The sequence below is a fragment of the Anomaloglossus baeobatrachus genome, chromosome 10 (assembly GCF_048569485.1).
Source record: "Anomaloglossus baeobatrachus isolate aAnoBae1 chromosome 10, aAnoBae1.hap1, whole genome shotgun sequence".
Lineage (NCBI taxonomy): Eukaryota > Metazoa > Chordata > Amphibia > Anura > Aromobatidae > Anomaloglossus > Anomaloglossus baeobatrachus.
The window spans coordinates 192,413,791-192,439,970 of record NC_134362.1 but is presented as its reverse complement, the minus strand read 5'-3'; the positions used below and the strand labels follow the sequence as shown (position 1 = coordinate 192,439,970).

At 44.7% G+C, this 26,180-nt stretch overlaps 1 protein-coding gene across 2 annotated transcripts in view; it reads right to left on the bottom strand.

Moving 5' to 3' along the window:
* The window catches only part of PLCG2 (phospholipase C gamma 2), a 187,625-nt gene that overhangs the window by 126,909 nt on the left and 34,536 nt on the right, over positions 1–26,180 (bottom strand). For both annotated transcript variants that reach the window (XM_075326077.1, XM_075326078.1), the window contains exons 3-7: positions 12,321–12,464; positions 10,958–11,051; positions 7,850–7,897; positions 1,347–1,431; positions 1–70 (exon numbers count right to left, since the gene is read on the bottom strand). The exon at positions 1–70 is cut by the window's left edge and continues 14 nt beyond it. In XM_075326077.1, coding sequence (XP_075182192.1) covers positions 1–70; positions 1,347–1,431; positions 7,850–7,897; positions 10,958–11,051; positions 12,321–12,464 — 441 coding nt within the window. The remainder of the gene's footprint in view (positions 71–1,346; positions 1,432–7,849; positions 7,898–10,957; positions 11,052–12,320; positions 12,465–26,180) is intronic.

The window sequence follows — 26,180 nt, the reverse complement described above, 5'->3', positions numbered from 1 at the left end:
CAAACATCATTTTTTTGTAGAACATATGTACATGCTCAAAAGTGAGGTCATCTCTGGGGATCCCAATGTCCTGCAAAATACCAAAAAAACGCTGTTAATACGAGCAGGATGGATGGGCGTACCGACATAGAGAAAGCACAGCGATGAGTGGTGCTGGCCATACAAGAGCTAGGGGTACACAACCAGATGACCATCTCCTAATTGGACCGTTTAGCCATAATATGGCCAAGCATTAAATGAGACCCCCCCATGGCATATCTATGGACCTGCCATAGAAGTAAATGGAAAGAGCCACCTCTGGATTCGAGATGGGAGTTGGGGGACCCCTATTCTCAAGATGGGTGGAGGCTCCAAATCTGGCTCTATTAAACAGTTATGGCATGCCATATATACCATAATTTTATGAGATGGAAATTCCTCTTTAAGGAACAGAAATAGCCATATAACCACCCATAGGCAAGTTTTGCAGAAGGAGCAGATAAACCTAAAGAGACCCAACCCATGAACAGTGTAGCGCCAGCGTCCCTGCAGAGTCAACGACTTACTCATTGCCCTGGCCGGGTCGCGTCCTCCCCCGGCCATACACGTGTGCTGCTGCCTTCTCCTCCCCGGGCCCTGTACATGCCACACACGGTTCCTGGGAGTGCACCTAAAACATGCGCGCGCACACATTGGCCCTCCTCTTAAAGGGCTGGCGTGCTATTTCTAGGACCATGCCTGTGTATTTAAGGCACCCTCCCTTTAGGGGAGGTGCCTGGACATCACATTGTTAGTCAGCATACCAGTCTGCTAGCTAGTTGTCAAGTCCCGGTAACCCTGTCTCCATCTCCAGTACCTGCCTTCCCATACCTGTGTGCTCTGCCATGCCCACCATTCCTCTATGTACCCGCCTGTAACTGTCTATTCCTGTATCCGTCACCTGTCCCGGGGGTCAGCTGCCACAGTCCCCGTCACTGCCCTGGTGTCCGCCTCGCAGAAGGGGATCCCTAATCCATGAGTCAAAGTCGAGAAAAGCAAATTCGAGTGACTCTGAGTCTGGAGGACCCGACATGGCCGAGCATTACGTGGACAGCCCACTGACTTAATTGGGACTGTGTGATACCCTATTTTTCCCCTATGGTGGCGCTGCAGGGAAATCAATCCCTTTTTTCCACGTTCGCTTACAGATGATCAATGGGGGTCTTTCTATTTTCTATGATCACATTTTTTTGGGGAGATCTAACCCAAAAAAAGGATTATCCAAAATGGACAATCCCTTTAATTTTTCTTAAGGTTTCACCAAGACAATTTCTTCTATCTGGGTGACTAAATGATATATAGGTACCAAGCAGATGACGGATATTTACCACCAGCTTGTCTTTCAGTGCTTTGGTACCTCCAACTTTGAAGTTAATCTGAGGGAGGATAGTCTTCAGCTCCCGGATGCTAATACTGAAAAATAGGAAGAATGTAAATGAGGTTTATTCATCGCCATATAATTAAACTTTAAGGGGTTCTTCCCATGTTCCTAAATGGATATTTATCGGATTGTACTTGCAAAATCAATCACTTTTGTAAGTCACCATTTATTAAAATTTACCACCTTTCTCGGTCTGGCCTATTTTTGACAATTTAAAGGGATTACTTTCATTTTCCTATGTGGGTATTATCGGACAGTCCACGTAAATCCAAACAATTTTGCAATTTACTGCTTGTTATAATTATCAACCGTTCTTGAGATATGAACACTTTTTTGCTTTTGTTTCCAGCTTGTTGCCTAGGCGATCGACCACTGATGCTGTTTAGATTGTCAGCAGTGTGTTGAAGCTGGCTGGGATTAGGAGAGAGGGCACTGCATAGATCCTAGCCCGGTTGAAAACAAAGCTTACAAGCTAAGCTCAATAATAAATAGTTTGTAAGCACTGCGCATGTTCTGCTGTCTAGCATTGATAGTCGGTTTCCAAGGCAACCAGCTGTAAACAAAAGAAAAGTGTTAATATCTCAAGAACGGTTGATAATTTTAACAAGCAGTAAATTGCAAAATTACTTGGATTTACGTGGACTGTTTGATGATACCCATTTAAGAAAATTAAAATAATTCCTTTAATTTGTCAAAAACAGGTCGTATAAAAGGAAGAGTGCAGGGATGTTACTCTTGGTAAATACAGAATATTATTCACAGCCATAACCTCTGCTACAGGTCAGGGTTCGGCCTTCAGACGTGATTTAGGAGCAGATTTTGTTTCCCCAGTTCATGGTTAACCTTTGTTCATCTCCGCTTGTCGTGCGTATCTGTTTTCTATACATCACGACGGCAAGGAACTAGCTTGTTTTTCTGGTATTTGCTTAATAATAAAGTTAAAAGATTCAGGAACCAACCTGAGTGGAGTATTAGGTTAGGACGTGCACCTGATGTACGGTCATACAGCATTCAAATTACTCCTCTAAGTAAAAGCGCCAAATAATGCAATAAAGAAAACCGCCATACAGTTACCTTGATATCACTGCTATACAGTGCCATAAGCACGATCCTACACCGCACAGGTAATATAATGTTAAACAGTGCCACAATGCTGGCATTAATGGCGCCATGCAGTGCTCAAATTATACCGCCATACAGTTACCTAGATATCACGGCTATACGGTGCCACCACCACGATCCTACACCGCACAGGTAATATAATATTAAACAATGCCATAATGCTGGTGTTAATGCTTCCATACAGTGCTCTAATTATACTGCCATACAGTTGCTTAGATATCATGGCTATACAGTACCACAACTACGATGCTACACCGCACAGGTAATATACAGTGTTAAACAGTGCCATAATGCTGGTGTTAATGCTGCCATATAGCGCTCAAATTATGCCGCCATACAGTTACCTAGCTATCACGGCTATACAGTGCCACCACCTCAATCCTACACCGCACAGGTAATATAATGTTAGACAATGCTGGTGTTTATGCCGCCATACAGCGCTCAAATTATACTGTTATATGGTTACCTAGATATCATGGCTATACAGTACCACAACCACGATCCTACACCGCACAGGTAATATACAGTGTTAAACAGTGCCATAATGCTCGTGTTAATGCTGCCATACAGTGCTCAAATTATACCGACATACAGTTACCTAGCTATCACGGCTATACAGTGCCACCACCTCAATCCTACACTGCACAGGTAATATAATGTTAAACAATGCGACAATGCTGGTGTTAATACCGCCATACGGTGCTCAAATTATACCGACATACAGTTACCAAAACTCCATTCCTTATAAGCAAATTTTTTTTTTATCATGTAATATAAATGGACTCCTATTTCCCTCTATGCAAAGCAAGCAGTTGCCAAGAGAGAGAGATAAATATTGTCACCTATTTTGCATTCATATCTCTAAAGCCCGGGGGTTTGGGTGCATACAATGAGGGCAATTTTTGAAAAAAAAAATTCCATTGCTTTATTTCCTGCCACAGGTTTAGCTGCCGGAGTTCTCATGAATTTGCAACAGACCAAAAAGCTTTACATTTTGCCGGTTGATTTGAGAAAAACTCACTTTTCTTTTGCAGATTTCACCCTTTTGTAATCTAGTAAGATGAAATCTGCCTTAGATCTGTATCACCAGCAGATCTGGCATTGATTTACAGTGAAATCTACAGTATGTGCGGAATTACTCATAACATATAAAAAGAGGACTGGTCACTGCCTCCCACAAGGTAAACACACTCATCTCCCGCTGCTGTCATTATTTTCACAACCTGACTAGTTAGTCCTTCACTTATTAAGCAATAGCCCCTCATTGCCCCTGATTCCTTATTTAAAGGTATTGATCCAGCTGATTGTGTATAGACTGATCTCTTTGGCTCTTTTTGTGCCTCATCAGCGCAACGCAAAACTCTATAAATGCCCTACAGTAATACAAAAAAACAAATATTGAGGGGAAACCTCAATAGAATAGCCCCTTGTTTCTTAGTGCAGAAATTGCTCCAGCTGACTGTGTGGACTGATCTGTTTGGGTCTTTTTGTGTCTCATCAGCGCAATGCAAAACTCTATAAATGCCCTAAAGTAATGAAAAAATAAAGGTTTCCCTCAATAGAATAACCCCTTGTTCTTTATTGCAGAAATTGCTCCAGCTGACTGTGTGTGGACTGATCCGTTTGGATCTTTTGTGCCTCATCAGCGCAAAGTAAAACACTCTTGAGGTTTTCCTCAATAGAATAGCCCCTTGTTTCTTATTGCAGAAAGTGCTCCAGCCGACTGTGTGTGGACTGATCTGTTTGGGTTTTTTTGGGCCTCATCAGCGCAAAGCAAAACTCTATAAAAAAGCCCTAAAGTAATGAAGAAAACAAAAAGGTTTTATTCAATAGAATAGCACATTGCTCCTTATTACAGAAATGGCTCCAGCTAACTGTGTGTGGACTGATCTGTTTGGCTCTTTTTGTGCCTCATCAGCGCAAATCAAAACTATGTAAATGCACTAAAGTAATGAAAAAAAAGGTGTTTACGCTCAATAGAATAACCCCTTGTTTCTTATTGCAGAAATTGCTCCAGCTAACTGTGTGTGGACTGATCCGTTTGGATCTTTTGTGCCTCATCAGCGCAAAGTAAAACTCTATTGAGGTTTTCCTCAATACAATAGCCCCTTGTTTCTTATTGCAGAAATTGTTCCAGCTGACTGTGTGTGGACTGATCTGTTTGGGTCTTTTTGTGCCTCCTCATGAGCGCAAAGCAAAACTCTATGAAAGCCCTAAAGTAATGAAAAAAACATTCCCTCAATATAATAGCCCCTTGTTCCTTATTGCAGAAATTGCTCCAGCCGACTGTGTGTGGACTGATCTGTTTGGGTTTTTTTTGGGCCTCATCAGCGCAAAGCAAAACTCTATAAAAACCCTAAAGTAATGAAGAAAACAGGTTTTCCTCAATAGAATAGCACCTTGTTCCTTATTGCAGAAATGGCTCCAGCTAACTGTGTGTGGACTGATCCGTTTGGGTCTTTTTGTGCCTCATCAGTGCAGAGCAAAACTCTATAAATTGCCTAAAGTAATGAAAAAAAACAAACAAAGAGGTTTCCCTCAATAGAATAACCCCTTGTTCTTTATTGCAAAAATTGTTTCAGCTGCCTGTGTGTGGACTGATCTGTTTGGATCTTTTGTGCCTCATCAGCGCAAAGCAAAACTCTATAAATGCAGTAAAGTAATGAAAAAACAAATAAAGAAGTTTCCACTCAATAGAATAACCTCTTGTTGTTTATTGCAGAAATTGCTTCAACTGACTTTGTGTGGACTGATCTGTTTGGGTCTTTTTTGCTTCATCAGTGCAAAGCAAAACTCTATAAATGCCCTAAAGTAATGAAAAAAAACAAAAAGGTTTTTGTCAATAGAATAGCCCCTTGTTCCTTATTGCAGAAATTGCTCCAGCTGATTGTGTGTGGACTGATCTGTTTGAGTCTTTTTGTGCCTCAGCAGTGCAGAGCAAAACTCTATAAATGCCCTAAAGTAATGAAAAAAACAAAAAGGTTTTCCTCAATAGAATAACACCTTGTTCTTTATTGAAGAAATTGCTCCACCTAACTGTGTGTGGACTGATCTGTTTGAGTCTTTTTGTGCCTCTTCAGCGCAAAGCAAAACTCTATAAAAAGCCCTAAAGTAATGGGGAAAAAAACAAAAAGGGTTTCCCTCAATAGAGTAGCCCCTTGTTCCTTATTGCAGAAATTGTTACAGCTGACTGTGTGTAGACTGATCTGTTTGGGTCTTTTTGGGCCTCATCAGCGCAAAGCAAAAGTCTTTAAATGCCCTAAAGTAATGAAAAAAACAAAAAGGTTTCCCTCAGTAGAAAAGCTTGGTATGACGTTTTTTTCCTGATGCATAACAATAAAATAATTTAAGGCTCTGAGAAAGTTGATTAATCCAAGTCATGGGCATTGACGAAAATCACATCCTGGACTTCCTGACTGAACCTCCCTGGTTCTGAGACCCGAGCACAATGGAAGAAAGGCTCCGATCACACGAGAATGGAAACAGTGACCCAAACACTCCGTGTTGCCACTTTGTTGGCTGCTGAGAAGTCTGCTGGGAGTTGTAGTTCTACGACGGCTGGAGACCAACGTACTAAGCCTTTACATAAAAAATAATCTATGTCTGTCTTTACAAAATGCAAGAGAATGGAAAAGTGCAGGATAATAATTTGTTTATATCCAGCAAAACCACATGGATGATCCCAGCAGAAGGAGAAGAATGTGTTGATTTTGTGGATGTAGTGACCTGGTCATTTTCAAGGATTGGAACATGTCATGATTTCAGGAGCAGTGTGGGATCACATTATTAGAAACGGTGGCCGAAGTGCTGCAACACATAGTATTTCAGGAGAGTATTATGTTGATTTTGTGGAAGGCAGTGACCTGTTTTACTCACGAGGATCTGGATGGTGTCGTGGTTTCAGGACCAGTGTGGGATCACATTATTAGAAACAGTGACCGAATTGCTGTAGCAAATAATATTACAGGAAAGTATTGTGTTGACTTTGTGGAAGGCAGTGACCTGTTTACTCACGAGGAGCTGGATGGTGTCATGATTTTATGAGCAGTGTTGGATCACATTATTAGAAACAGTGACCGAAGTGCTGCAGCAAATAGTATTTCAGGAGACTATTGTGTTGATTTTGTGGAAGGCAGTGACCTGTTTACTCACAAGGATCTGGATGGTATCAAGGTTTCATGAGCGGTGTGGGATCACATTATGAGTAGTGTTGAGCGGACCCGGATCGTCAAAATCCGGATCCGCACGGTTTGAGAGCCCGATCCGAGTCCAACCAGTACCCGGGATTCGGGGTGCACGATCCGGGAAGTCTGTCTGTCTGTCTGTCTGTCTGTCAGTCAGTCATTCCGGATCCGCCAGACCCGGATTATGACCGATCCGCTCAACTCTAATTATGAGTAACAGTGGCCGAAGTGCTGCAGCAAATAGAGGAAAGTATTGTGTTGATTTTTTGAAGGCAGTGACCTGTTTACTCTTGAGGATCAGGACCATGTCATGATTTCAGGAACGGTGTGGGATCACATTATTAGAAATAGTGAACGGAGTTCTGCAGCAAATAGTATTTCAGGTGAGTACTGTGTTGATTTTGTGGAAGAAAGTGACCCTTCCACTTATGGCATTAGGATCACGATGACCTGGATAATAGGATTTTAGGGGGGATGTGGAGGAAAGTTTGAGGTCACAGTCTTAACGCCCATACAGTAGTTGAACATATATGTATGGGGGTCTCCTGGCTCTCCCCCCGACAGATGATATTTGGGGAATGAATGATGGCGATGACTAATCCTTGTGTTTTTAGGATAAATAAACCTCTCTCTTCAAATGTCCATGTGTATGGGAGAGTCTGGAGAAATAGTTGTCTGCTGATTGAACATTTGGTCAACGCCGATCTTGTGTATGACCAGCATTAGAGATTGTGGACGGAGTGTTATCCACAGGTGCAGGAGAAGAGTGTGTTGATCATGCGGCAGGCAGTGACCTGTCTTCTCATAAGTTGCTAAAAGGTCTAAGAAACTTGGGGGATAAAAATACTATATATATATATATATATGAGATAGTTTAACATAAAAAAATAAAGAAATGGTCTGATTTTTGTTTATAAATAGTGCCACCCTTGTCCACAGACCTTGCCTGGTATTGCAGCACTGAAATAGATCCAAGCCAAACTACCAGACATGGTCCATGGAGAAGCGTAGCGTTATATATGGAGAAAAGTGGACACGTGAACGTCCGACGACGACTTTGTGATATCGTGTGCTCGTATTGGAATCTGACTGGCAGATACTTTTACTTTCTCAGAAGCAAAACATGTGAAGAATGTCATCTTACCTGTTCCTTCTGGTCTGATCCACGGAGTAGATCTGCTTCCTCAGCCAACTAAGAAGACACAGAAAAAAATAAAGAAAACCTTGACGGTCAACTCAACCCACACCCAAAATCCTATTTAGTTGTCCCTCATCCTATTGCAGGGAAATCATCGTCTCCTTCTGGGATAGACCAGAGGTTACAGCCACCAACCTCCCTAAATATTTAGGGGTTTTGGGGGAACGATTTGTGTCACCAGTGAGCAAAAGGAAGATGTGCAACAAGCTAGAGCATGTCCCTAATGACCTGTGTCACCAGTGAGCAAAAGGAAGATGTGCAACAAGCTAGAGCATGTCCCTAATGACCTGTGTCACCAGTGAGCAAAAGGAAGATGTCCAACAAGCTAGAGCATGTCCCTATTGACCTGTGTCACCAGTGAGCAGAAGGAAGATGTCCAACAAGATGGAGCATGTCCCGATTGACCTGTGTCACCAGTGAGCAGAAGGAAGATGTCCAACAAGCTAGAGCATGTTCCTATTGACCTGTGTCACCAGTGAGCAAAAGGAAGATGTCCAACAAGATGGAGCATGTCCCTATTGATCTGTGTCACCAGTGAGCAGAAGGAAGATGTCCAACAAGCTAGAGCATGTCCCTATTGATCTGTGTCACCAGTGAGCAAAAGGAAGATGTCCAACAAGCTAGAGCATGTCCCTATTGACGTGTCACCAGTGAGCAAAAGGAAGATGTCCAACAAGCTAGAGCATGTTCCTATTGACCTGTGTCACCAGTGAGCAAAAGGAAGATGTCCAACAAGCTAGAGCATGTCCCTATTGATCTGTGTCACCAGTGAGCAGAAGGAAGATGTCCAACAAGCTAGAGCATGTCCCTATTGACCTGTGTCACCAGTGAGCAAAAGGAAGATGTCCAACAAGCTAGAGCATGTCCCTATTGACCTGTGTCACCAGTGAGCAAAAGGAAGATGTCCAACAAGCTAGAGCATGTCCTGATTGACCTGTGTCACCAGTGAGCAAAAGGAAGATGTCCAACAAGCTAGAGCATGTCCCGATTGACCTGTGTCACCAGTGAGCAAAAGGAAGATGTCCAACAAGCTAGAGCATGTCCCTATTGACCTGTGTCACCAGTGAGCAAAAGGAAGATGTCCAACAAGCTAGAGCATGTCCCGATTGACCTGTGTCACCAGTGAGCAAAAGGAAGATGTGCAACAAGCTAGAGCATGTCCCGATTGACCTGTGTCACCAGTGAGCAAAAGGAAGATGTCCAACAAGCTAGAGCATGTCCCGATTGACCTGTGTCACCAGTGAGCAAAAGGAAGATGTCCAACAAGCTAGAGCATGTCCCTATTGACCTGTGTCACCAGTGAGCAAAAGGAAGATGTCCAACAAGCTAGAGCATGTCCCGATTGACCTGTGTCACCAGTGAGCAAAAGGAAGATGTGCAACAAGCTAGAGCATGTCCCTATTGACCTGTGCCACCAGTGAGCAAAAGGAAGATGTGCAACAAGCTAGAGCATGTCCCTATTGACCTGTGTCACCAGTGAGCAAAAGGAAGATGTCCAACAAGCTAGAGCATGTCCCTATTGACCTGTGTCACCAGTGAGCAAAAGGAAGATGTCCAACAAGCTAGAGCATGTCCCTATTGACCTGTGTCACCAGTGAGCAAAAGGAAGATGTCCAACAAGCTAGAGCATGTCCCTATTGACCTGTGTCACCAGTGAGCAGAAGGAAGATGTCCAACAAGCTAGAGCATGTCCCTATTGACCTGTGTCACCAGTGAACAGAGGGAAGATGTACAACAAGCTAGAGCATGTCCCGATTGAATATTTAGAATGGGAAACTCCAGGGTTTTTTATGGAATTTCCCTTTTAAGTCATGAAAAATTGTGATGTAAAGGAAGACCCTGGCGATAATGAGAGGGGTCACCACCTCACACTCACCTGTGGTTCATCCCTGCCTCCCTAACGTCCCTAGATGGGTCCTTTCCCTATGCGCCGTCATGTGCCTAAGCCCTCACTGACCCAGCACTTACCCTGACTAGGGTGTTGACCAGAGGGACAATAGTTCCACTACTACAATAAAACAACACAAGGAAGGTAAGGAAAACGGGTGGGGAAAGCCACAACAAAAAGCACTCCTAGGTTTCTTCATCAGGAAACTTCGCAGCTGCAACTGAAATGACACCACAGCTATGCAGAGACGAGTTCTTTCAACGTGGTCAGTATAGATAATATCTATCATCGGCATGAAGTAAAGCCAGGAGTGGGTTTATATAGCGGAAGGGCTGCATCTCTGATTAAGACTAAGAGTAATCTCAGCCAGCGGGGAAAAAGTACTTTAAAGTGTTCTGTGGTCAGACGAATCAGATATGAACATCGACTCCTGAAAACTCAGAAGGGGAGGAACCATCCAGCTTGTTATCAGCACAGAGATCTGCATTTCTAATGTATGGGGCTGCACAAGAAAATCACCATCAATGCTGAATGTTATATAGAGGTTATAGAACAACATCTGCTCCATCCAGACCATGTCTATTTCAAGGAAGACATTGCATATCTCAGCAAGACAATGCTAAACTACATACTGCGTCCATTCATTACAACATCATGGCTGCACAGAAGAGATTCAGGTCACATCACCATCTCTTTAAGAGGCGACTATCTAATATATTTTTTATGATTTACACCAACTCTAGTCACGAGAAATAATTGTCTTAGAAGTTATCCCCTATCTATATCTAACCTCTGGGACCCCTTACAATTCCAAGAACAGAACTCTAGAGGTGTAAATGCTCAACTTCTACTCATTGTCTATGGGACTGATGGAAATAGCAGAGCACTGCATCAGTCCCATAGACAATGAATGGAGCTGAAGTCAAGAATGAGCACCTCCGCTCCATCCAAGACACCCCCTGTAATCTGCAAGGTATCTCCTATCCTTTGGAGAAGCCAAAGCTTGCAATATTGTCCCGCAAAAACTTGTTAGGATGTAGTGCCGTTGCACACTGCGTCTAGACATGAGCCGATGACTGCATCATTTTTTTACATTTTTTTTTTCTAAGTTGATTTTCTTTCAAAAACTTTCCTCTGCGAAGAAAATTTTAAGAATGTGCACACACCTTTCTATGACGTTTGGCGTGGAAGCCAAATTCACTTCTTCAAGTAAAATGTTCAGCCCGCCTCTCCACTTCTCGGCATCGTCCACGGAGTCCGCTGAGCAGATAAAAGCAGATGAAATATGTCAGAAGAGGCAGCCTGTCTGCTGCTTTATACGTAGAATACAAGCTGCATTGTGCTGTTGTACTCGCACAGTAAAGGGTTTGATCAGACATCCATGCATGTGTCATCCATTTTTTTTGGACTGATGGTCCATAAAATAAAAATGCTCCTAAGGCGTGCTTGCACTGCTGCCCTTCTCTCTCCCAGGAAGTGCCTCAGTCTATCGCTGAGAGGCACTGGGTATTTAAGGCACTCTCCCACTAGGGAAGGTGCCTGATCAATGCCCTTGTTTAGTCAGTTAGTGGTTTGTTCCCTAGCCAATTAGTTGTCAGGTCTCCTTGTCCATCCTGTCCTGCCTGTCCCTGGTGCCAGCCTATCTGGCCCTGTTGGCACCTGGTTTCAGTCCAGTCTGTCCTGCCTGTACCTGGTCCTAACCCATCCTGCATTGTTGTCCCCTGGTTCCAGTACGTGTTGTCCTGCCTGTACTTGGTCCCAGCCCGTCCTGTCCTGTTGGTACCTGCTGCCTGTCCGTTCTGCCCTGCTGGCACTAGGGACTCTGCCTGTCTGTCCTGGCCTTGCCATCTGCTGCAGTCACTGTGGTGGTTCCAGCTACTAGTGACTGTCTGTCCTGGTCGTGCCATCTGTCTCAGCCTCTCCGGTGGTCCCAGCCTTGCTAGTGACTCTGCCTGTCCATCCTGGCCGTGCCTTCTGCCTCAGCCTCTCCGGTGGTCCCAGCCTTGCTTCTGACTCTGTCTGTCCGTGCTGTCGGCCTCAGCTATCCTGGTAGTCCCTGTCTACACTAGAGACTCAGCCTGTCTGCACCCGTGTCCGTCCCTGCCTTGGGGGTCAGCTGCTACAGTCCCGGTCACTGCCCTGGGAGTGGCACCTGGCGTCCACTTCGTGGTGGGTGCTTATTCAAGCCCCTCCCACTAAAGGATAAGCCCGGGGTCCCCCTGTGGTCCAGTGCTCCACTTTAGCTCGCTGCTTCTAGTGGTGAGCATTACAACTATGTTGACATCCATTTGCTTATTTTCGTGGAGCAGTTGATAGGAAAACTTTCATCCAATTTTTTGTATACGAAAAAGGAGTTAAAACATGAATAGAAAAAAGTGGAAAGGAACCGGTCCATTTTTGTGGATGTAATACAGACACCGATAATAAAACTTAACGTCTATATGGACCGAACGCAGATAACCATAGCCCCCCACTGATGACCTCAGCAGAACCGTGGGGGTCACCATTGTGTCTTGAGCCGTAGCTTACCTTCCAGACTTAATGTGTTGAGGACAAATTGGCTTCCGTAGAAGATGGTGAAGCAGCAGTCTTCCTTTAACCGTGAGGCTTTACCTCGCTCGAAATCCTTGCAATTTTTTCCTTGACGGATTTCCTTAATTTCAGACAGGTCCACTGGAAGAAAACAGATTCCAAATCAGTGTCATTACTCCAGGACCCCAGTGTCAGTGTGTCCTCACTCCAGGACCCCAGTTTCAGTATTTCATTACTCCAGGACCCAAGTGTCAGTGTCATTACTCCAGGACCCAAGTGTCAGTGTCATTACTCCAGGACCCCAGTGTCAGTGTCATTACTCCAGGACCCCAATGTCAGTATTTCATTACTCCAGGACCCCAGTGTCAGTGTGTCATTACTCCGGGACCCCAGTGTCAGTATTTCATTACTCCAGGACCCAAGTGTAAGTATTTCATTACTCCAGGACCGTAGTGTCAGTGTCATTACTCCAGGACCCAAGTGTCAGTGTGTCCTTACTCCAGGACCCCAGTATCAGTACATTGTTGCTCCAGGATCCTCAGTGTCAGTGTGTCATTGCACCAGGATCTCAAATTACCAATATCATAGTATCATGTATCATAGTATCATAGTATCATAGTTTTTAAGGTTGAAGGGAGACTCTAAGTCCATCTAGTTCAACCCGTAGCCTAACATGTTGATCCGGAGGAAGGCAAAAAAAACCCAATGTGGCATAGTATCATAATTAATATGTTCTGATACTTGAGATCTTGGAGTAATAAGATCAGAAAAGAATATTAGTGATACCACCAAATTCCTTGAGAGTAGAAAAATGCAACATTGTGTCCCAGCCATTACCGGAATGTTAAAAAATACAGTATATATATTTTACACCCAGCAGACATCATTACACTGTCTACCTCTCTTTGGCATCAGCTACCAACTTGTCTACTACAGAGGACAATAGAAGTGGTGTTTGATGCCGCACCAAAGGATCACTAGTTCAGATAGTCAGACCAATGTCACTTTATTTTCATCCAGGTCTACGCGTTTCAGGAGCACCTGCTCCCTTCCTCAGGACCGTCAGTGTACAAATAACATCAAATCTGTCTTACAAAGGATCAGACATACAATAAATAGTCATAGTGACGTCATAGGGCCATCCCTCTAAAGAAAAAAACAGGCGGGAACGAGGTGCCACGTTGTCGGTTATGACGTGTTAAACAGATTTTGTGAATATATACAAAAACCAATATATATGTACACTGACGGTCCTGAGGAAGGGAGCAGGTGCTCCTGAAACGCGTAGACCTGGATGAAAATAAAGTGACATTGGTCTGACTATCTGAACTAGTGATCCTTTGGCGCGGCATCAAACACCACTTCTATTGTCCTCTGTTATCTGCCACTGGGTGGCTGCAGCCGTGGATCGATTATTCATGCTGATATAGTGGTTGTGACTTTCACAACCACGTCTGGTGAGTAACATTACTCCCCCCTCCCCTCCCTACATTTTGTTGGGTAAGACCCTATTGGCGCTTGTTTATCCACAGCTTTTTTATTCAACTTGTCTACTACGGCACTTGCACCAACTTGTCTACATTGTCTTGTATCGCGAGTCCCTCTATCTTGATTTTTTTGTGATTATGTATGAACCCAATATAGCCTGATGAACTCCATATAGCCCCCTATAACACTATTGTTTTTTGTCTTAATAATGGGGCAGGAGTATGTAGTGTAGGGCATATGTCCATGTATGTCAGAATGACCCTAAAGCCGAATGATGGCGGGGAGGGGTGCGGTGCCAGAACCCCATTAACATCTAAGTCCTGGACCCTTTTACCAGTCCTGGGATTAGTGGGAGCCACAAACTGTTACTAGGACCTTCACTGATCCACAAGTCCTCTCCACTGAAACATTTCAATAAGCAAGGGATCGTCTGAGCTGGTATTGACCGTTCTCAGGCTGTCAGCTATTTAACAGCTCCGTCCCGCACATTTTACAGTACATGCAGCTTCTCGATAAGACGTTTATGAGAAAGGTGAAGGAAGTGGTTTTACACCACATATAATGGACAGGCGCTAAGCTCTTCCTGTTTCTGTCAGGACATGGTGTCTCCCACCAGCGCTGAGGAAGTACATAAAACGAATACTTTAAAAAAAAAAGGCAGCTCAACCCCTGGCCGCCGGCAATTGTGCGGCCAAAAGTAAAGATTTTCTCACATGGGAGTAAAGGGTTAAAAATAACCACATCACAGCAAACATAAACCATACACCGACCCGTCGGACCCTCAAGAGGGGGTGCAAATTGGCGATCGTCCGGAGCGGAGCAAAGAGGATATTTGACTGCAAGATCTGACTACACAGCAGGGTTTGTTTGTAGTCTGTAACCATGGAGACACAGGTGTCACAGATTCTATGTTTACAAACTGATACATTTTGAAAACTATATGAAATTATTTTTTTTTCTGACAACATGGTGCGATATTTTAGCCCCAGAGCGTAAAAAAACAGCCATCATTTACATGTTACTTTATAAATTAATCGTCCACGAGAAAATAAGAAATGATATAATATATCTTATTAGAGAAATCTGCTCCTTTCTCCTCCTGGACTGATGATTTATTCTTAAAATTCTTAATTGAGGGGTAAAATGTGTCTTCAGTGAATACAGATTTCCCAATTAAGCTATGTGCACACACTGCAGATTTGGTGCAAAAATTTTCTGCATGAAATCTGCACCTTCTGGCAGAAAAAGACACTGAAAAACGCATTTTTTTTCATGAAGTCAATAGGTGGAAGGTCTAAAACAACTCCCCCAAGAAATGACATGCTGCAGATTTTTTTCTGCACCAAATCTGCGTTGAAAAAAAAGCAACGTGCGCACAGCACTTCAGAAATCCCATAAGCATGCAGATTTTGGTGCAGATTTCTCAAAAAATGCATCAAAATCTGTATAAAAAATGCACAGTGTGCACATGGCTCTGGGACAGGAGATGACGGTTGGTGCTTCTAAAGTTCTATGGAGAAACTGAGCTGAATTTCTTATACTTTTTAAATGCACCGACTGTAATAGGGAAAAGTGTTTAGCGGATACAAATTTTACATATGAAATGAGAATGAAGGAGGACAAAGAAGCAGATTTCTCTGATAAGATATATTATAAAGTTCCGTATTTTCATATGTACTATTGATTTAGGAAATTAAAAAACTAAAACTAAAAATGACGGTATCCCTTTAAATGTAGCAGCACGAGTTCTAATATTGTAAGGCCTTCCGTGAAACCTAACGTAGACTCATAGGCCATGGAATAACATTCTTACAATGATCCAGCAATTATGAGATGTGTCATTCATTAGCTAAGTCCGTTAAATGCGGTGCCCCCCTACTCATCCGTGCAGATCGGTCCAATCTCGAATCGCAACGCATGGACTGACCCTGTATATGACATTGTCACTCTGGGGTTTGGAGTGCAATCCGTGACCGGACCCATGTGCATGGACGTCTGAATGAGCCCTTACTGGTTGCAATCAAGCCTACAAAGGTTGGCCATACGGTTGTCAAGGGAGGAATTTAGGTAAAGACTGCTAATGGAGTCTTCATGCGGGGAATTCAGAGACGGTGCCGTATTAGCTGTATATCAGTGCTGATACATTGATATATCAGACAATGGACACACAGACATGTTCTCCTTGAGCCAGCGTCATTAACTGAACTCGTGTATTGCAAGACACCCAATTATACAATTTGCATTTCTAACCTTGAAGCTAGAACAAGGGAGTAAGGAGTATTCATCTCCTTATTTTCTCCCAACATATCTTTGTTCATTAAAACATTCTTTCAGTGTAAACATTACTGATAAGACTTTTACTCATCATTAAAAAAACTTCCATCATTTGTACATCTGTTCACTCATTCTTGGTAACCCCTTCATGACTATACAGCTTTGAATTATACTATGGGTCCATGCGATGGCTACATAGACAGACAGATAATTATGCAACTACATCTACATTTTGATTATTTATATACACAGATGTTCTTATTACGTTTGAACAAACAAGCTATAGCTCAGGCGACCTCCACACGGTCAGTAAGACAAGGCTGCTCCATGTCATATAGTGTCTTGCATATAATAACAAAAAATGACAACTGCACTCTGAAATGCTAAAGCATGCAAACCATGAATATAGCATACAGATATGCATTACTGCTTGAGGAAATTTAGGAAAAAGTGAGATATTTAGCATACAAACATGGCCATTTCTTTATCTGCCCAGTAGCCGCGTCAAGGCATATCTCATATACTAGAGTCATGCCCTCTGACTGTGCACCCCTCCCCCATTAAAAACAGGTGAGTTTATCCTATATAGCAGGTTCCTACTTGCTCATAAACATGGAGGTTTTTAACCCAGAGAGAAGCGTTAGAGTAGGTACCCAGTATATGAGATATGCCTTGATGCGGCTACTGGGCAGATATAGAAATGGCCATTTTCATATGCTAAATATCTAAATTTTTCCTAAATTTCCTTAAGCAGTTAATCTTATATTTATTGTTTGCATGTTTTAGCATTTCAGAGTGCAGATGTCTTTTTATTATATGTCATGTTCAGTTTTGTACTTGCTCAGACTGCATATTGGGAGTGCTTGGTTCTTTGTATGAAATCAGTGCCACTAAAGACCCTTTCACATGATCGCCAAAAGTTCCCGTTGAATGGCCGCCAATCAGACGATAAATGAACAAAATGTTTGTTTGCTGATTGGATTGTTTAGGTGGAACTTTAAATGATCGTTGTCAGGGTGCCAATGATGGGCATGTGGTATGGGTACGGAGTGATCGCCCTAATGCCGGGGTCCCACCACTGTAGATTCTCTCATCTAAGAGGATCGGGTCGATGAAACAGTTTGGAGATTTGGAGCACACTGTGGAGAGAAGATGGAGAACAAAATGTCTCCATTCCTTGAGTGTGCGGAAATCGGACTGCATTTGGTTGTCATCCAAGTGCAGTCCGATGTTTACCACGCACCCATAGACTTCCATGCTGTGGTGCCCGACACTGCCCCTTGAAATATCTACTAAATCATCAGATAGAACTCGTCTGATGTATGCACTCGTGTGAACGAGTCCTGACTGCTGCTCTGTCCCAAGTGCAAGAGCCTTTAAACGACCAATGGGAGTTTTGTTTGTCCATGTAAAAAGATCTTAAAGAAGTAGTTAAGGGGTTAGAGGATAATTTAAGGGTCTGACTGCCGGATCCCTCCAGTGATAAAGAGAACGGGGCTCCATCTGGAATGGAGCGGAGGTATTCGTGACCATCTGTAGCAGTGGTGGTTGGGCATATGGCTTGCTGCTCCGTTTACGATGGGACTGGGCCATTATTGGGGTCCAGGGGTCAAAAGGTTGGACCTTTGGCAATCCATAACCTATTCTGTAGCATTGAGGATTACTTTTGATTCTGGAAATAAAACTTTACGGCTGTGGGGCTCAGAAGGAAGAGCAGCGGTGGACGCAGACTGAAGAGCAGTGGTGGACGCCGACTGAAGAGCAGTGGTGGACGCCGACTGAAGAGCAGTGGTGGACGCAGACTGAAGAGCAGCGGGGGACGCAGACTGAAGAGCAGCGGGGGACGCAGACTGAAGAGCAGCGGGGGACGCAGACTGAAGAGCAGCGGGGGACGCAGACTGAAGAGCAGCGGGGGGGTGCAGACTGAAGAGCAGCGGGGGACGCAGACTGAAGAGCAGCGGGGGACGCAGAGTGAAGAGCAGCGGGGGACGCAGACTGAAGAGCAGCGGCGGACGCAGACTGAAGAGCAGCGGGGGACGCAGAGTGAAGAGCAGCGGGGGGGTGCAGACTGAAGAGCAGCGGGGGGGTGCAGACTGAAGAGCAGCGGGGGACGCAGAGTGAAGAGCAGCGGCGGACGCAGAGTGAAGAGCAGCGGCGGACGCAGACTGAAGAGCAGCGGCGGACGCAGAGTGAAGAGCAGCGGCGGACGCAGACTGAAGAGCAGCGGCGGACGCAGAGTGAAGAGCAGCGGCGGACGCAGAGTGAAGAGCAGCGGCGGACGCAGAGTGAAGAGCAGCGGCGGACGCAGAGTGAAGAGCAGCGGCGGACGCAGACTGAAGAGCAGTGATAGCCTCCCGCACTTGATGCCTGCCTATAAAAATAGCAGAATTATAAATACAGCTCTGGATATGACTACATCTTGAGATTGCCATCCCTGCAAAATTACACCTGGGGGAGTGGGGCATTATATTGTTACCGAATGTGTCGGGTGGGGGGGGGGGATTTATGCCTCTTGTAGCTGCAGCCCTCTCCGTACCGAGGAGTAAATAATTTATCTCGATAAAGTGTATGATCCAGAGAGAAGAAATAAAACATGACAGACGGGGAAAATGGAAATAAAACGAAAGCACATGAGCCAATCTGAGGAACAGAAGCTTTCCTTTATATTCTCATTACAAAGAGGGATGACAGGAGCGCGAAGAACGGAGCGAAGATGGACAAAATAGAATAAGACGAAAAAAAGCGGTGAGATTTCATAGCAGGATCTCCCGAGAAAACTGACAACATCAACCTGATTGCCGTAAAGTGAATGCAGCCATCATCGCTATTACTGATTATATCGCACGCAGCTCCTGACAATAGAAGACAATAGTATTTTGCTGCTGGCGAGAACGTCAAATTATTTTTTGGCAGTTCTGTGAATGGGGTGTGTGCAAGAATAGATTTCCATGAAAGTATGGAGAGGAGACGGATTTAACTCTTTCTTGCCAGAAGTAATTCAATAATTCACAGTATATTGAGGTTCAGGATTAGAAGAAAAAAAAAGAATATGATTGAGGGTTTTTTTTTTCCAGCAGCAACAGCGCCACCTTCTGTTTCAGGAGGGTGCCTGGTATTGCAGTTCAGTCACAATCACATTTAGGGGTTTAGGTTAAAATGACGGGTTTGCTAGTCATGGCAGAGACCTGTAATGTGTGGATCTACAACCCCTGCAAAGCTACTGCCCCCAACATGGCAACAGAGTTGTTGGAGAATTGTCTGCTGGCCACCAGGACCCACCCCAGCAGGTGAATAAATAAGTGAAGGTCTTAGTTATGTGGCCTACATGACCATGGCCTCAAGTATATTTACATTGCTTTCAGCAGAACAGTGAGTGCAGCTCTGGAATATAATACAGGATAAGTAATGTAATGTATGTACACAGTGACTGCACCAGCAGAATAGTGAGTGCAGCTCTGGAGTATAATACAAGAGGTAACTCAGGATCAGTAATGTATGCACACAGTGACTGCAACAGCAGAATAGTGAGTGCAGCTCTGGAGTATAATAAAGGATATAACTCAGGATCAGTAATGTAATGTACCGTATGTACACAGTGACTGCACCAGCAGAATAGTGAGTGCAGCTCTGGAGTATAATACAGGATGCAACTCAGGATCAGTAATGTATACAGCGATTGCACCAGCAGAATAGTGAGTGCAGCTCTGGAGTATAATACAGGAGGTAACTCAGGATCAGTAATGTATGTACACAGTGACTGCACCAGCAGAATAGTGAGTGCAACTCTGGAGTATAATACAGGAGATAACTCAGGATCAGTAATGTATGTACACAGTGACTGCAACAGCAGAATAGTGAGTGCAGCTCTGGAGTATAATAAAGGATATAACTCAGGATCAGTAATGTAATGTACCGTATGTACACAGTGACTGCACCAGCAGAATAGTGAGTGCAGCTCTGGAGTATAACACAGGATGCAACTCAGAATCAGTAATGTATACAGCGATTGCACCAGCAGAATAGTGAGTGCAGCTCTGGAGTATAATACAGGAGGTAACTCAGGATCAGTAATGTATGTACACAGTGACTGCACCAGCAGAATAGTGAGTGCAGCTCTGGAGTATAATACAGGAGGTAACTCAGGATCAGTAATGTATGTACACAGTGACTGCACAAGCAGAATAGTGAGTGCAGCTCTGGAGTATAATCAATTTGTAACCCTGGTGAATATGGCAAATTCACAACCTCTGCTTGCAGTCATCATTACTTATATCCGGCTTTGTACTGATGCTGTGAAATGGTCAATGGGAAATTTAATTTTTATTTTTTTTTTTAAGTATTAGTCATTTAATTTGACCACAGATTTTGTTAGAAGCTGTAGCTTCCCATCGCCCACTTCTACAGCTCTGACTCCTGAAGATTCTTTGTAGGACGGTCGCGTACAACCAAAGGTCAAGCAGTCTCAAGATCATCCATGAATTCGTCATTTTACTTTCTTGTTGTTTTTTGAGTTTATTTTATGCCTTTAGATATTGAATTTCCGTTTATAGCCGCCGAGGACCGGGACCGTAACGGGAAAGGTCATAATTTTTATATACAGGACACCGGCCGTAACTTTATGTATTCATAGACTTTTTGTTGTGTCTGTAAAAACAAAAAAATAAAAGAAAGTATCGGCAATTTTACGAGGTTGTGTTCCTGCCGGGAAGAACATTTGCATATGAAAAACTTCTGTTGCTTGTCACCGAGTATCACCGGGATGATAACCCACAGAAGAGAGCGGCACGGGGACGACGATCAATATTCATTAATACATTACCAATCTATTTGCCTTTTCCGTAGAATTTTATTGCTTTTTTCCCCCCCATGTAAGAGTTTATTAACCAATCAGCATTCATTATTCACAGTCATGTTTTTGGCTGAAAAGTCAGAAGCAATAACTGACGGCTTCAGGCTTAAAATGTAACCGCAGCTTTAATTTTCAGTTTAAAGTAAATCAATAGAACTCATGGAAATAAGAAACTTTTATAAAATATCTTATTAGAGAAATCTGCTGGGGTCCCTCATCGCCCTAGATAGGGTCTGCAACTATGCACCGAGCCGGATACCTGACCCTAAGTATCCCTAGTGCTGGTCCCTGGGGTCCCTCACCACCCTAGATAGGGTCCGCAACTATGCACCGAGCAGGATACCTGACTCTAGGTATCCCTAGTGCTGGTCCCTGGGGTCCCTCACCACCCTAGATAGGGTCCGCACCTATGCTCCAAGCCGGATACCTGACCCTAAGTATCCCTAGTGCTGGTCCCTGGGGTCCCTCACCACCCCTAGATAGGGTCCGCAACTATGCACCAAGCCGGATACCTGACCCTAAATATCCCTAGTGCTGGACCCTGGGGTCCCTCACCACCCCTAGATAGGGTCCGCACCTATGCACCAAGCCGGATACCTGACCCTAAATATCCCTAGTGCTGGACCCTGGGGTCCCTCACCACCCCTAGATAGGGTCCGCACCTATGCGCCAAGCCGGATACCTGACCCTAAGTATCCCTAGTGCTGGTCCCTGGGGTCCCTCACCACCCTAGATAGGGTCCGCACCTATGCACCGAGCCGGATACCTGACCCTAAGTATCACTAGTGCTGGACCCTAGGGTCCCTCACCACCCTAGATAGGGTCCACACCTATGCGCCAAGCAGGATACCTGACCCTAAGTATCCCTAGTGCTGGTCCCTGGGGTCCCTCACCACCCTAGATAGGTTCTGCACCTATGCACCGAGCAGGATACCTGGCCCTAAGTATCCCTAGTGCTGGGCCCTGGGGTCCCTCACCACCCTAGATAGGTTCTGCACCTATGCACCGAGCAGGATACCTGGCCCTAAGTATCCCTAGTGCTGGGCCCTAAATAGGGAACAGATGGGATGAGCTCAGCAGGTAAGAGAAGGGGACCCCTGACCAAACCTACTGCTGGTCCATGGGGTCCCTCACCACCCTAGATAGGTTCCGCACCTTTGTACCGAGCTGGATACCTGACCCTAGGTATCCCTAGTGCTGGACCCTAAATAGGGAACGGGTGCGATGAGTTCAGCAGCTAAAGGGAAGGGAAGGGGACCCTTGTGTCTAGGGAAGGGGGAGATGGTGACTTCTGATCAAACCTACCACTGGTCCCTGGGGTCCCTCACCACCCTAGATAGGTTCTGCACCTATGCGCCGAGCAGGATACCTGACCCTAGGTAGCCCTAGTGCTGGACACTAAATAGGGAACTGGTGGGATGAGCTCAGGAGCTAAATGTAAGGGAAGGAGGAGATGGTGACCCCTTGATCAAACGTACAGCTGGTCCCTGGGGTCCTTCACCACCCTAGATGGGTTCTGCCACTATGCGCCGAGTCATATACCTGACTCTAAGTATCCCTAGTGCTGGACCCTAAATGGGGAACAGGTGTGAAGAGCTTAGCAGCTAAATGTAAGGGAAGGGGGAGATGGTGACCCCTGATCAAACCTACCACTGGTCCCCAGGGTCTCTCACCACCCCAGATAGGTTCTGCACCTATGCGCCGAGCAGGATACCTGACCCTAGGTAGCCCTAAATAGGGAACAGGTGGGATGAGCTCAGCAGACAAAGGGAAGGGAAGCGGACCCCTGTGTCTAGGGAAGGGGGAGATGGTGACCCCTGACCAAACCTACAGCTGGTTCCTGGGGTCCTTCACCACCCTAGATGGATTCCGCCACTATGCGCCGAGATGTATACCTGACTCTAGGTATCCCTAGTGCTGGACCCTAAATGGGGAACGGGTAGTATGAGCTCTTCATCAACCCCACTAAACACTAAAAGAAGACGCAAGGAGGAAAAAAGCATGAACCAGTTATCCACAGCAAGATTCAGCAGCGATACTACAGATGAGTAGAAGCCACCTGCTTGCAACCAGAGCATAAAATTTTAAAAGCACCAACTGCCATTTCCTACCAGTACTGGGAAAAGCTGTCTTTACTGGATATTACAGATTTTATGCATGAATTGAGAGTGCAAGATCAGTCCATGAGGAGAAAGAAGCAAATTTCTCTCATAAGATACATTATGAAGTTGTGTATTTTTATGTGCATTATTGGTTTATGGAATAAAAATTAAAATAATGGTTACACTTTAAAGGACCAAGTATTGTAACTGGTGCCCTCTATGGATAGGTCCTTCACTTTCCCTACTGAGTAATGCACTTAAAGGGGCTTTCCAGCAACACACAAAAGTGCTTTGTTTTTATATTGAAAATGTTCCAATTTACCAATAGATAAGTAGAGGACCCCTCCCTTTTTTAACTCCTCGTTCTCTAATCTGTTGGGTTTTCTAAAAGGACATACATCTAATATGAACGTTACATAATCACCCATATATGGTGGTGTTTAATGGGGTCCATTAGGTGTAATGGGCCGGCGGTGGTCCGGTGCGGTACTGGCCGCTGGAAACATCTATGGGATCCAGTATAATCTGTCCCTCATTACCCAAGAGCGTGAATCCACAATGCCAACCTCCTGAGGGTAAATTTGAGCCCTTAAAGGGGTTGTCCGTTTGTTTTATTGCACATATCAAAACCATGTAATAAGCTTTAATATAAAAAGTTCAGAGCGTCCAAGAAACAATAAATATATAAAAAGCGGAAACAGGCGATATACAAATGTACAAAACAAGCAGAAATAGTAAATATCTACTGTTTCCAGGCGTGCTTTATATTTTTATAGGGAAATATATTTTAGAAACAAAGGGCTTTGCTTGCTTTTCCCTTCCTTGCACATGATTAGAAAATAAGGCTACGAGCAGTATGAAAAGAAGGGTAGTCAGACAAGCCGGGATCATAAGCCAGGAGGTAACGTATAAGGTTCAGGGAGCAGACAGACGTGGTCAGGAAAAAGTACGAGGTCATTAGCCGGGAGGTAATGCAAAAGGTTGAGAAAGCCAACAGAGTCATGGTCAGGAAAAAATCCGAGGACAGAAGCCGGGAGGTAACGTTTAAGGTTCAGGGAGCAGATAGGACGTAGTCAGGAAGAGGTCCGAGGTCAGAAGCCAGGAGTTAACGGTTAAAGTTCAGGGAGCAGACAGAGACATGTAAAGTATAAGGTTCAGGAAGCACACAGAGACGTGGTCAGGAAGAGGTCCAAGGTCAGAAGCCAGGAGGTAACGTATAAGGTTCAGGGAGCAGACAGAGACATGGTCAGGAAGAGGTCCGAGGACAGAAGCCAGGAGGTAACGGTTAAAGTTCAGGGAGCAGACAGAGACATGTAAAGTATAAGGTTCAGGGAGCACACAGAGCGTGGTCAGGAAGAGGTCCGAGGTCAGAAGACGGGAGGTAACGTATAAGGTTCAGGGAGCAGACAAAGACATGGTCAGGAAGAAGTACAAAGTCAGAAACTGAGAGGTAACGTAAAAGGTTCAGGGAGCAGATAGAGACATGATCAGGAAGAGGTCCGAGGTCAGAAGCCGGGAGGTAACGTATAAGGTTTAGGGAGCAGACAAAGATGTGGTCAGGAAGAGGTGTGAGATCAGAAGCCGGGAGGTAACGTATAAGGTTCAGGGAGCACACAGAGACATGGTCAGGAAGAGATCCGAGGTCAGAAGCCGGAAGGTAATGTATAAGGTTCAGGGAGCAGACAGACGTGGTCAGGAAGAGGTCCGAGGTCAGAAGCCAAGATCATAACACTTACACCAGAAAGGAGCCAAGAGCAAACGGGAAGTGTGACTGGCGAAGCTCAGACAGAGTACAGCCTAGTAAAGAAAAAGAACAATCACCAGGAACAAAGTGCATCTGTGAAGGCACCTCCCAGAACCAGCGTGGAACCTAGTGCTGAAAGACAACCTGTCAGCAAGTGCACAAGACACATAGCAGAGCATTTTCAAATGCAAAATGCTCCGCTCAGCAGAACCATGACAGCTACTTTCTTTCAAAATCAGCCCAACACCTGATTGTGTATAATTTCTTATCAAATATCCGCCAATGTCTTCCTGTCATCGACAGTCCCTGTTTCACTTCCCCCTACTGAGTAATGCACTTAAAGGGGGTCTCCAGCTAGATACAAAAGTGCCTTAATTGTGTTTTATATTGAAATTGATACAATTTACTAATATATTTTACATTATCAAATCTCCACTGATGTCTTCTTGTCATCGACAGTTCATGTTCATGGCAGTTTCACTTCCTCGTTTGCATCATTACAGTAAAGTGCTTCCTTCTACTCCCTTAAAGGGGCCAGCTCATATTTATAGCTAAGCCAGGCCTCCTCTCTTTATACATTGGGAATGACAAAGAAGGGGATTTGTGAGGAATATTGCGAGGGATAAGGCATATTCATACATGCCAATCACATACTGATACACATCCTGACCTATAACCAGAGGTCACCAAGATCTGGGAACAAATGGCAGGTGACAAAAGATAATTATAGCAAGGAAGCAGCCCTGACCAGAGCACACCCCCTGGTGACAAAAGTAATTCAGCTAGGGAAGGGGACGAGCGATTGTTGGTTTCAGGGAAGCTTCAAAGGTTAACAGGAGACGGGCCGGATCATGTGTAAGAAGTATAATATTGGGGCATGCGTAGATCCCACAATTAGAGCGGGCATATTTTCAGCCTCAGGGCAGTAGGACGCACGTCACACATATTTTTCCTTAATTGTGGTATGTGCGTATCAGCCCATAATTAATAACTAGCTGAGGGAAGACAATAGACCCATCATGTTTCCTAGTTATGGATAGCACCATGCTCGGGTGCTCAGTACTTGTAACTAGTGATGAGTGGGCACTACCATGCTCGGGTGCTCAGTACTTGTAACTAGTGATGAGTGGGCACTACCATGCTCGGGTGCTCAGTACTTGTAACTAGTGATGAGCGGGCACTACCATGCTCGGGTGCTCAGTACTTGTAACTAGTGATGAGCGGGTACTACCATGCTCAGGTGCTCAGTACTCATAACTAGTGATGAGCGGGCACTACCATGCTCGGGTGCTCAGTACTGGTAACTAGTGATGAGCGGACACTACCATGCTCGGGTGCTCAGTACTCATAACTAGTGATGAGTGGGCTCTACCATGCTCAGGTGCTCAGTACTCGTAACT